This window comes from Acomys russatus, chromosome 1 (assembly GCF_903995435.1).
Source record: "Acomys russatus chromosome 1, mAcoRus1.1, whole genome shotgun sequence".
Classification (NCBI taxonomy): domain Eukaryota; kingdom Metazoa; phylum Chordata; class Mammalia; order Rodentia; family Muridae; genus Acomys; species Acomys russatus.
This window is the reverse complement of record NC_067137.1, coordinates 108511706-108524805: the sequence shown is the minus strand read 5'-3', so window position 1 is coordinate 108524805 and position 13100 is coordinate 108511706. Positions and strand designations below refer to the sequence as shown.

General features: G+C 45.1%; 1 protein-coding gene across 4 annotated transcripts in view; it reads right to left on the bottom strand.

Annotated features, from left to right (window-relative positions):
* Positions 1–13100, bottom strand: part of Tdp1 (tyrosyl-DNA phosphodiesterase 1) — a 75589-nt gene that overhangs the window by 55203 nt on the left and 7286 nt on the right. For all 4 annotated transcript variants that reach the window (XM_051150428.1, XM_051150422.1, XM_051150419.1 and 1 more), the window contains exons 3-6: positions 11660–11703; positions 10537–10592; positions 6891–6987; positions 2833–2867 (exon numbers count right to left, since the gene is read on the bottom strand). In XM_051150428.1, coding sequence (XP_051006385.1) covers positions 2833–2867; positions 6891–6987; positions 10537–10592; positions 11660–11703 — 232 coding nt within the window. The remainder of the gene's footprint in view (positions 1–2832; positions 2868–6890; positions 6988–10536; positions 10593–11659; positions 11704–13100) is intronic.

Sequence of the window (13100 nt, the reverse complement as noted above, 5' to 3'; positions counted from 1 at the left end):
AGCCAGCTAAGGATTCATGATAGAAGCTTTACAAATATTTCCATTAATCAAGGCATCAATTACGAGGAAACCATGCATCGATATCAGTGAATCCTATCAAACAGAATTATGAATTATTTTAAGGCGAGACATGACTCTTTTCATAGATAACATTATGTGTATTTAATGAGGTCACAATTAAAAATATAGGAAGATAATGTATGGAGTGGCCACCAAAAGAGGTGGATTACAGTACTGTCCCTAAGCAGTAGGGTTAGCAAATGTGAAGACGGCCTGTGTAGAAGCAAGGAAGCGCAGGTGAGGCACCTCCATGCCAGGTACTGTGTGGGGATTCTCTAGCACGTGTCAAAACAATTCCAAGAAGTAGTAATCTCATTTTACAACTGCAGAGTCTGTGGCTGGAGGGAAAAGCATTATTAACTAGGTCACCATATGAGCCTGTAGAAGATGGCTGAACTTGAACATGCCCGCGGCCCTGGCTCTGTGTGTACTTCTGACACGGCTACAGGAGGGATGGTCAACACCGTATGCTACTAGAAAATGAGTGGGAGATGAGAAGAGGCCCAGCAGGAGAAGTCGGTGGGGAGAAGCAGGCCCCTGCAGGCTATGGCTGGCTCCTGCTTAGATGAAGACACTGTCCATTCAGCTGTGTTGTTTCTCCTTATTAATGCTTGGAGCCAGAGGTAACTGCCCAACCCTAGGGAAAAACCAAAGAGCTTTCCCATTCCAAAGCACCGTGCAACACATCGTGCCTGCGATGGCTGTGCACTCTGTAAATGCTGGGTAGAGCCCATTTAGTGCCTGCTGCCTATGAGCTTTGTAGATGGGGTGGAATCTTGGCTATTTCTATATGTTCTGCATGTGGTACCCAGCCAATCGCCTAGTCAGTGCCTGCTTGCTCAGGTGTGTGTCATCCCAGAAACTGGCTCCCAGTCACTGTATTAGCTCCAGACTGGGAAGACAGTTTCTATCTCCTTTTCTACCTCACACATATGCCTTTATGCTCTCACCAGAAGATGAAAAGCGACAAGGACAGAAACGACACTCTCTAGACTTGAGACGTTACAGGCATTTGATAAGTAATTCTTGTTGACTTTTCGTGAGAGGGGGATCTCATGTAGGCTGGCCTTGAACTCCTGAACTTGCTATCTCAGCCTCTGAAGAGCTGGCATTACAGGCATGTGCGTCATCATCCTCGGATTGATGAACAAGTCTTAAAAAAATAAGCAACAGTTCTAGATATGAGCTCAATCTTTTACAAGATACTGACATTTCAACAAAATGTAAACCATGGATACTCCCTAGCTGGGAAGGGTTTTACTCCAATGGCTTCTCTGAATGGAGACATGTAAATTAGATTTAATCTATAAAATGTGCACTGGGTGAGCGGCTCTAAGGAGCAAGGGGATGAGTGGGGCAAAGGAAATACTGAAGTCAATTGTAGCAGTGAGCAAACAAGAAGAAATTAAAAACTAAAGTTAAAAATGAATTCTATTCCCATTTTTATCCCCACGGAAAGTAAACTCATTTATTCTAGGTCTCAGTTTTCCTGTGTATGATATTAAAAGGACCAAATAATTCTGACACGATTAAACAAAGGATAGTTTCTCTCTGCTCCCTCTTTGCTCCATTCAGTGAAGCATCACCATGGCAGCTCCTGAGCAGGCCTCCTGAACCCTCAAGTCCCTCCCAGGAGGGACAGCTTGCTGGCCCAGAGGAGCACTGGGACTTTTCACTTGTCGAGCTGATTATACAGCACAGACCACACGGTCAGCACAGAAATCTGGCACTGGTGGCCTAACAAATCACGCCGGAGCCCAAATGGTGACAGGCTGGGAGAAGGCCATCCAGAATCAAAGATGTATTTATCCTGGGGTTTCAGCTAAGGGTGGGAGACCAGGACTTCCTGTTTGGTGATCTGCATTGCAGCTAAGCTGCCCTAGGAGATGGCAGTCTGTATTCTGAGCTGAAATTGGCATCCTGTGAGCTCAGAGCTAGAAAATGAATGTTTTATGCATGAGTCAGTACTTGAGTTCACTCTAAATCCTCAAAGCTGTCCCTTGGTGGACAAAAGCTACCAATTAGGGGTGGTTGGTAGATGCTACCATATCTACTCAGGACATTAAAGTCAGATAATGGAACTGTCGCTGCCTGGAGAGGCCTAACTGCTTCCACTCTGGCTCCTCTTCACAACACACTGGTGAAAATACTGTTTTACGCACACAAAGAAAAAGTGGCCACAATATTGTCATTTCACACCAATGCTTCAGCAGCAAGCAGTGTCAGGCCAGACTGAGGACCAACATTCCCACTAGCAGATTGCTTCCTATCAGGGGCAGCAGCCCCGCACTTCTGCCACTGGTTTAAAAGAGAGTTGTCACTTGGCACAATGTGTCAGATAGGAAGGAGTGGGCCAGTTTTTCCTGTCTGCCACTGATACCTCAGAGGAGCTCCCTGGAGCTGGGATAGGCCTTGCAAATTGGCAACTTTTAGTAAAATTAGTTTTCCTTTAGGCAGAGTGTGAGGCTGACTAATAATAGACTGTTCAATATAACTCATTCTTGCCAAGTCATAGAACTGGTAAGAAGCAGGGATGCCGTAAGCACTGACTTGTGCACATAGAATCATCTTTGGCCACAAGGACCACTCTTGTAATTCTGTGTTTCCAAGCAGCTAAGCCACATGTCTTGAGCAGAAGGCAGACACCTCCGAGTCACAGACTCCATGCTTCCACGCTGGCAGACTGAATCTTGGCATCAAGTCTTAAAGCTCCTTGATTGTGTCCTTGAACCAATTAAATCATACTTCCCCCAGTTTGTAAAAGTTGCTTACGTGTGATGAGTTCCAAATGCAATATCCAACTTTGCCTAGGACAGAAAAAAAAAAGCAATCTATTTTTAAAAAGTCTCACTTAATGCTTAATATTTCTACCTACTGGAAATTAAATGCGACGGAAAAAAGCCAATTCTTTAAAAACAACTGTTTCACTGCCCTCTATTGGACAAACAGAAGACAGATTTTATTACAGCATACACTAATGCTCATTTAAAACTTTTATTTTGGCTTTCCAACATGATTTAATACATATTGCATTTTTAATTACAGTAATTATGAGTGAGAAGCATAAGTTTTTAGTTGCCAAAAAATAATAAATGTGATCCTAAACAAAATTTTAAAGGAGATATTTGGCTTCTATTGAAAAATTAAATGAACAAAGTTTTAAGAACTCATTTAAAATAGCACTGAATGTAGTGGCAATATAAAAACATTATGATGGTAAATTAAAAGAGAAAGTTTCACACAAAGGCAGCAAAATCTGGAAACAAACGATGTCAAACTGACTGTATTCCAGAAAGAATTACAGGTAAGGGCAGGTATGTTGACAGTAAAATATTTTATCTAACATGTAGAACAGCAAGACCCCGGCCAAGCAGAATATACCAGAAAGAACAGGCTATGGAATAAACAAGCAGCTGAGCGATCAGTTTAGGAATGCACTTCCTGGGCTCAAATCCTGCCTCACAACTTGTCTGACTTTGAAAGAAAACTTATGTTATATGAGTTTGCTGTTGCCTGTTTAAAACAAGTTATTGTTACGAGACTTAGAGCTGTCAGAGGACGATGAGAAAACACGTGTACGTGCTTAGGAAAGAGGCCTGTTTGTTGTCAGCAATACAGACACGTGTGCAGTCACTGTGCCCTCTCCCCACCGCAGGCCAGAGGACAGGCCTGGCTGTCAGAGGCAGACTGGAGTATGCAAGGAGGTACCACACAGTTTGCAGATGCTCCCAGCAGGTCCACGCAGCATGGGGGATACATGTAGACCAGCATGCTTTTTGTGCTTTTAGGCTAAAGAAGAAAGCCGTGAACTGTATTTCACGCCTTTAAAATTACAAAATCACTTGGTCAGCTGATTTTTTTTTTTTTTTTTTTTTTTTTAAACTGAGAAAGGAGAGTGGTTAAGAGAACTGGCTTTTAAATTTAGTTTGGCTACAAGTTACCTGCTTTCAGGCAAGACCAGGCACAAACAACAAGGCTGAAAGTAACTTCAATAGATACTATTTGGTTAATGCCCCAACTCTTTCAAATGCTGTAATGAATGCCATTAGCAATCCTTTCTGTACACTAACGCATCAGATGTAAACAAGTGGGAAGCGGCAAAGCCAGAATGAGCATCATGGAGTGAACCTTTGTGCCATCCTCACCCTTCACTCACACAGCAAAGCCAAACCCAAACGTCAGTGTTAGTGAAAAGGGCTTGCTGGTCTAGGAAGTGTGTGTGTGTGTGTGTGTGTGTGTGTGTGTGTGTGTGTGTGTATCCAATATAATCAGTGTGCCTACAGAAACCAGACTGCTAGTGCACCCCTGGCTCTCTCTGCCATGGAGGATACCATGACAACGCAGTCATCTACAAGACAGGAGAAGAGCCTTTACCAAGAAGTAATCTGTATTATGATCTGAACTCTCGGCTTCCTACATGGCTGTTGTTTAAGCTGCCCAGTCCACAAAACGGTTTTCCATCTACAAATGTCATTACTGCAGCCCAGGCCTATTCACACAGGCTTATAGCTGTGGCAGAACTCAGGCAGACTGACCCCTCACCACCACCACCATTTCCATCCCCTTGCATGCACTAAATATATTCCTAATTTATTCCCTGTTGCATGTTATTACCAGAAAAACTCAAGATGGAAAGGCCAGGCCAGGGCCACAGGTCTCCTGCATTTCCCACTAGAGTCCAACAGGGGTCGTCGCCTAGGACCATTGGGAAAACACTGATATTTACACTACAATTCATAACAGTAGCAAGGTTAGTTACAAAGTAGCAATGAAAATAATTTTATGGTTGGGGGTCACCACAACCTGAGGGACTGTATTAGAAGGGTCATAGCACTAGGAAGGCTGAGAACCCTGCCCTAGAGTAAAGCACTCCTCCTGGAAGGTTCTTTGCAAAGGGTTGAGAGAAGTGTGTCCTTATGCCCCCTAGTGGCCGTCCTGCTCTCTGGCGCAAGGCTCTCTTAAATCTGGTATCAGCAGGTTGCTGTTACTTAATCCTGGGCTTTTAGGATTTTCCTGTCAGGACTCCACCTCTCCTCTTGGTGGAAATCAAAGCAAGTAGAATTTTAGGTAACTGCTAAACAAAGGCATAAAGACATCTGTGCATAAGACAAACCATAACCACCTTTTGTAGAAGAGGATTTTCTCAGTGACTCTGAGGCTGGAATCCAGGGCCTTGTGGATACTAGGTGAGCACTCTAGCGCTGAGCTACACCCAAGTCCAGAAGGCATGGTTTAAAGCCATAGTGATATACCGTGCAATGAGATAAAATAAAAAAAAAAAAATGCTGTGAGGTTTTTAACTCTGACTTAATTGTTTTCTCTCTAAAACAACGAAGCCATTTAGAGCTGGAATAGGAGTCAAAATTCTCACATCATGAGTGAGGAAAGAGATTCTAGAAGGAAAATTATAAAGAAAAGGATCCAGATCATGTCTCTACTTTCACAGCAGAAATCTTAGTGTGTACATATGCATATAAGGTACATGCACTGTGTGCAAGTGTGTATGGTACATGCCGTGTACACGCCCGTGTGAGGGCTCGGCAGTCTGAGAATGACTTCTGGTGCTCGGTTTTTTTCCTCTGATTCTCTTATAAAGAGTCTCTCACTGAGTCTGAAGCTAGGCTGGCAGCCAACAAGCCTCAGAGATCCTCTCTTCTCCACCCTACACAGTAGTGGGGTTATAGGCATGCATGCACCCCTCACCCCCTGCCTGGCTTTTAAAGTGAGTGTGGGAGGATTAGACTTAGGTCCTTATCCTTCTGCCGGAAGTAAGAAATGTCCCCAGTCCAAGAACAGAAACCTTGAGGCCACTTTACTATAGTGAAGATCAGGAAGGAGAGAAAACTGTAGCTGTGTTTCACTATGGCTCCTCGGGCATGGGTGATAAGCGCACTACAGACAGGAAATGGGGAATGTCCTACCTGCTACTTTACAGTTACCATTTCCATAGAAAGAAAAGCTTTTTAAAAAGTCCCCTTAATTCCTTTTCTTCCTATTTTGCCTGCTTGTTGCTCAAAACAGCACATGGAAGAGAGATCCTTTTAGACTATAAAGTAGCTGCTACTGCAAGCCTAAGACCCATCAGTCACAGTGCAGGCTGACTGCAGAACAGAACAGTATCATGGACCATGCAAAGAAACTGGCTTTTGTTTTACCATCTTCCACTCTGCTTTGGTTTCCAGTACATGGTCACTCCATGTCCCTTCATTGAGCTGGGATCTCAGTTTCCCAACAGGCTTGTTCTCTCTATTTCTCTGGCTAATGTGAAAAAGATCTTAGGACAATGAGAGTGTCTAACAGAAGTCACAGGTGTCACGGAAGCACAGTCATCAGCTGCACTCAGAGAGGGAGAGCCAATGTCTTTGGACTGCATCAGGAGACCAGTTCTATGCTGAAATCCAGGTTGCAAGAAGCACAAGACAAAGTAAGCACAACCAGGTGCTGGCTGGCCTGAGCTGGGATACATGCTGCACTGAGCACAAAGGAAGAGGAAGCTTAGCTCGGAGACGCACTACGGGAATAGCCTAGCCACCTCCAGATACAGGAATCTCTGCACAAGCCAGCAAGAGATGAATTGTTCTGTGTGGTTTCAGGAAATCTGGACCAGCATGGAGCAGTCACTAGAAGGAGACTTCAAGTCAAGGTAAAGAAAATAATCTTTGCGATATGCGTGTCCCTGCTAGTGGAGTGAGTGACTTCAGGAGAGTTTAAGACACAATAAGACAAGTTAAGGATCTGTTGGTAGAGCTAAGCGGAGATTGCTGCGCAAGGGGAGGATGGAGTCAGTCGACTTGCAGACTGAGCATGAGGTCAAGGCAGAGGCAGCTTACCTGGCAGAGGGAAATGTTGGCATAGGGCTTTGCCTGGGCGTGTAGGTGTGCCTTGGCTTCCCTCTTGTCACCGTGCACGAGCAAGATTGGTTTCTTCCTAAAAAGAGATCAGAAGTGTTTAAAATGCATCCATTGTTCACAAAGCTGGTTTCTTGCTTCCTTGAGGAACACAGGCTGCCTAACCCTGTCCTTTGTTTCTGGCCTTCGTGGCTGACATCATGTGGTGACTGTCAGCGCTCACTCGTTAGTTCCCAAGCCTGGTTTGCTGTGATACAGGCGGGTTGTGGTTCTACAAAGTTCTTGAGTATTTGTCTTCCTTGCTTCCAAAGAGTGGTTCTGTGCACATGTTTAAGATGGAGCCAACTAAAGATACGGGCTGGTGAGCTGGCGCAGTGAGTAAAAGGCATTTGCCATGAAGGCTGATGCCCTGGGTCTGATGCCCTGGCACCCACGCGGTGGAAGGAGAGAACCAGCTCTGTAACTTGTCCTCTAACCACAAGTGCACCTTGGCATGTGCATACCCACACACATACATGCTCACACAAATGAATGAACAAACGAATGAATGAATGAACGAAAAGGAAATTAGGAAAAAATAGCAATGACTGCTGTGTATAGTGATGCTTCCTTTCTTCCTTGTTTTAAACCAATAATAGCTTTATATTTCACCCTGCGCCTATTTACCAAGCTCCTGTTACATGCTCTCCATACTGTATAAGACACAGGATACAAAAGTGAACAGGGCAAGCCCTCAGCAAGGTGCAGGCTTGCTAACAGGTAGTGAGTACACTGCACATTTTCAAATCCTAAAGACTATAAGGACGCTCTTTAGGAATATATGAAGAAGACCTTTCCTGTTTACTTATCCTGAGACAGAGTCTTGATACACAATGCAGGCTGGCCTGAACTCAACGCGATGCCCAGACAAGCCTCAAACTGTAACCCTCCTTCCAGAGCCTCCCCAGTGCTGGGATACAGATACAAAACACCACCCCTGGATTTAAAAAGGCTTTAAAGAGATATTTCATCTTTTTCAGCTAATCCTTAAATATCAAGTGTATCCTTACAAACTCTCCACAAACAAGAAAAATAGGAGTTTTCTCCAACAAGCAGCCAAGCAAGGTAAAGAACTGCAGCCACACTTATGTTATATTGCAGAAGGCACCGAAGGTAACATTCAACTGGAAAGCACCACTGGGCACGCCCATTCAGACGTACCGTCTGGCTGCCTCCTGCTCATGCTAGCTGCGGTCTAGCAGGACTGGCACACGATGGATGAAGCATGCGTTCCTAATGCTCTCCTACTTTCAGACGATGCTGGCGGCAAACCACACAGAGAGAAGTGCAAGGAACGTTTGTTCTTGAGTCCCACTCCATTCAAGCATCAGGACACTAAGCATTAAGGACACGTGTTGAAGCGCTCATTCGTGCCTTCAGGTTCACTGCTCCGTGGACACAACCTACTTCTGCATGTTTCTGGAAGTTGCCATTTTGGTCATTCTTTAGCTTTGTGGTATCTTCACAACTTTCCAAAGACGCATTTGGTAACAAGGGATGGAGAGGAGGAGGAATATATCTGTTGATTTTGCTAGAGTTGCTGCAACAAAGCACCACAAACCAAGTGGCTTATGCCACAAAAATCTGGTGTGGCGCAGTGGTGAAAGCAGTAACCCTGAGGTCTGGTGCTGGCAGCCTGGGCCAGCAGACTGGTCCCTGAAGAGGGCTGAGGAAGAACCAGGCCTCACTCTGGTGTTGGGGTCGGGGTGGGGGCTTAAGCATTGCTTGGCTTACAGATCTCACTTTCCTTCTTTTCAGTCTTCTCTGGGTCTGTGTCCAGCTTCCTCCTTTTTATAAGGATGCCAGCATATTGGATCAGTGGCTGCCTAGTGAGCTCATTTCAGCTTGACTCATGGTCTCATGCAGAGGCACCAAGGCTTAGAGATCCAAAGCATCAATTCAACCCACGAGAGGCACTAAAGGAACTACAGCCTACACTTTGTCAATACTGCGGGAAGCAGGTGACATTTGATTTCGAGGTCCTTGAGAAGCAACGGGAAAAGGAGCAGAAAGCAACAGTGAAAATAACACTCAGAGACACACTGCTGAGAAGAGCTGGCGGCAGGGACCAAACTACTACCACACATCCAGGCTCCCTTTCCCCAGAAAAACCCTGATTTCATATAAGGCAAGCTGGGCTCAGTTAGAAGACCACACATCTAGCCTTAGAGACGGTTAGTGTCCTGCGACTGAGCTCTGTCCCAGCCAGAGCAGCTCAGAGCGGCACAGATGGAACATGAGCCCTCTCTTTCGCCTCCGCCTTTCTGCCACCTGGAACACACACAAGTGGGCTGGAGCTGAGGCTGTCATCCTGGACCGTGACATGACTCTGATGACTGAAGTCAAACACCAGGATGGTGGGACAGAATGACAGAAAAGGCGGGTATCTAGGTCACAGAGAAAACCCTGGTACTCTCTGTCTAAACCACAGATAACTACCATTTGTACTGTTTAGACCAGAAAGAATATTTTTTTCTTTAAGTTACTGTTATTTTGAGTTTTCTGTTATTGCAACTATAGTGCGTGCTCCCTTATTCAGTTAAATACAAGCCTTTGAATGGCAAGGCTACTGGGGAAATCTCTACATTTTACTCTCTCTAATGACAAAGGTTTCCACAATGATGCCTTAAATACATCAAGGACTTGATGAAATTGCCCTTAATTTTTTTTGTCCCAGTGTGTCTTCCTCCATCCCATTTACTGTTAGGCGATGCTGCACCAATCTGTGTTACAAACACGAACTGCATGTGTCACCATGCAAGGCTATATTTACTTGGTCTGTATTGCTTCAGAGGAGGCTGTGGAGTTGCCAGAGGCAGCACTGGAAGTCTTATGGCGCCTCAGCTTGCTTAAGGGAAAGTTATGATCCTCTTTCCTAATGCCAGAGACAGTTCTGGAAGAATCACTTGAGTTGGAATATAAAGGCCATTAGAAAAGAACAGCTTTGACGCGCTGAGCCAAGAGTGGCATGCTGGCCATGTCTGGGCACACGGACACAACCAGATACCACAAGAGATGCCTGCTTCCTTCGCATTAATTTTGCCCAGGAAGTCCTGTTCCCTGAGTTGGAATCTGTCCTTATCTACTTCTGGGCAGAGCAAAGCATACAATACTTAAGTCTACGGAAAGAATGTGTGTGGCTGAATAGGTAAGGTGTGTTGTTCTCAGCAGAGGAGGTATGAAACCCACTTGGAAAGTGTTGGCATTGTGCACAGGAAGACCTGAGTTTGCTTTCCACAGCTGACGTAAAAGATGCCAGGCATGGTGGTGCGTATTTGCACCCCCAGGGCTGGGGAGGTAGAGATAGGTAGGTCCCCGCGGCTGGGCCAACAGAAAAAACCATCTCGAAAAACAAATACAATAAAATGAAATATAAAAAAAAAAAGAGGAGGAGGAAGAAATGGTTCCTGAAGACCAATATTCAAGTACCCCCCCCCCCAACTAAATAAAATGCTTTTCTCAAAAAATAAGTGTTTTCTGTTAACAATGATGGTAAGTGAAATACGGAGAAAAGATGGATGGGTAATCTGTGAAGTGCATGTCTTGCATTCCACCTCACGGCTCGAATGTCTGGCATCACGGGACTCACCTGAATTCTGGTGGGTATTGCTTTATGAGCCAGTCCACATCAAAGCAGTAGTTAAACTAAATGAGGAAAATGAAAAGCGAAGTAAGCCACATGTGTGTTCATAAGAGCTGTAAATAAACTGAAAGAATTTCTAAAGCAAGCACATGATACAACACATAAAACTGGTCAGTTATGCTCCAGTACACAAAATTAACCCCAAATTTCATCTTGAAAAACACGTGGTTCAAGGGACATGCCTAAATGGAGCCAAATGCCCTGAATAGGTTCTAAGCATAGTGTCTGCACAGACTTCGGCAATGCTTCTATTGGCCAGCGGTTTTTTGCCCTATTTCTAATCGTCTAAGCTTCACTTTTCCCTGTGGTGTCAGAGGCAAAGATCCCAGCACAGTCAGGAAAGTCCATTTCCTTTCAGCACAACTTATTAGCTGGTTTTATTTATGAAGAAGAGGCTTCCTATTAATGCCTGGCCAATCCTGGGCACAGGAGCTCAGCTGAGAGAGAATGCGGCTGTAAGCCCTTAGGTTTCTCTCTAGAGATCAGGGACAGCTACAGGAAGGTGGTACATTTCCTGCCTTCAGGAACAAGACCCTTTTTTTTCTGACTACGCTTTGGGTTTCTGCACCATTATGATGACTGTCAGCACCAAGGAACCAGCTCGGAGCAGCAGGAGCCCTTGAACATGCAGAAGTCGCCATATATCTGACTCGCTCCCTTTGGGTCGGTGCAGAGCATCCGTTTTTTTCTAAAGCAACTCAAACCTGACTTGGTCTTCATCATGCCACGTATCCTTCCTTAGGGGGCTGCAACAGCATCCAATGAGGCTGGGAGTGCCTCCTAAAGTCTTTCCGGCAGGACTATGCACAGTGACTTCTTGGCCGGTCTCTGTGGTTTGACCAAGAGTCAGGTGTTTTCCTGTTAGTGGCACCCATGCTCTATGCTGATAGGGATCAAGTGGGAGCGTGCCACACGTGGATCCCATAATACGGCCAGGCTCTGGGCAGATGCCAGCTTAGGGGACACTGTATAGGACCAAGAAGCCCATGTGCTGTCACATTTTCTTATAAAGTTGCTTAATTATCTGTCTCACATCACCCAAAGAAAGTACAATTTACCATAAACTCACCTGAGCTGAGGAGACAAGTGTCCCAAAGAGAGGAGATAAAATATCTATAAGACAAGACAAATGGATTCTTAGACAAAACTCTAGATTTTATAACACAACAACCCAAGGTTGTTAGCAGCCAGTGACAGGCAAGAAAAGAGTAAGTCGAATAACTACTACAGGGCTAGATTGTAATTTTCTATAAGACACCTGAAAACATTTCCTTAATATTTATTACACATTCTTTAATAAGCTAGAATGCAAAATTAGAATAGAAAACTTAAGTCCTTGATGACTGCCCAATTTTAGACTCTGCTCCCCTGTAGCTGGAGGCCACTTGCTTCCCACAAGAAAACATTCACACCCTTAGTACTCGAGGTCCACTCTGGGGACACGCCACTTGGCTCCCCTCAGGCCTGACTTTGGACAGATTACAACGCTACAATGAACACCATCCTCCCCCTGCACAGGCCTTCTCAGGGGACAGACGCTGTTCTTAGTACGTTCCATGTATGAACTTAATCCTTGGGGGGGGGTTGAGGTAAGGTGCCACTCTTCTTTTTTGGACAAAGAGTCTCAGAAGGAGGCTGGGTGTGGCCATATAGCTTGTCGGGTCACAGTTAAGGTTTGAGCCAGGATGTCTGGCTGGAGGTTGCTGGCACCTGCTGAGCTGCCTCTGAGAAGGAAGTAGGCTAGTTCACTTATGTGGCAGTCACTCGTGTTTCCTGTCCTCTAGACACTGAGCCAGATGGTCCGGTCACAATGACTTGTAGGGAAGGTCTTCTTCATTGTGAGAGCAGCAGAGGTGAGGGATAAACTGCAACCCAGTCTCCCAGCCGGCTTCTGTCTTCACTCTAGCTATGTAAACTTTGCCTATCTTCCAGGGCCCCTGCCTGGCCTCCACGAGATCTAGAGCACCTACATTTATGGCTAGTGTTAGCAGGATAGATCAAATAGCACGGGTTTAGACACAAGGAGAACCGGCTCTACCATTTAATAGCCTCTTGGGACCTAGGGTGAGTTCTGAACTGCAGATGTGATACATGTCCAAGGACATCTGATCATCTACTAGGCTGCTCCAACAATTCATATGGAGATGAAAGCCTCATGATGTCATGCTATATTACACGGAACAGTCTTCTGGTTCCTATGTCAGCCTCTCAGACAAAGCAAAACCACTGGCAACTGTCCCATATGTCTTCAGGATACTTATATGAGAGATGCTCAAAAATTGGTAGAGCTGGACTTACTACTTTGGAATTAAACTCATCACCACTTATGCCCCATACAGGAGAATATAGGGTACTACCATACTATGCTGAGAAGCATCATAATCTAGGTCATGAATATGAGCCAGAAAAAAACGTTAACGCGAGGGTACGCTTATTGTGTCTGTCTGCCATGCGAAATCACGCACTGCTTTACTTCACGTACCTGCTCTGTTCTGAGCCCTCATCCCATA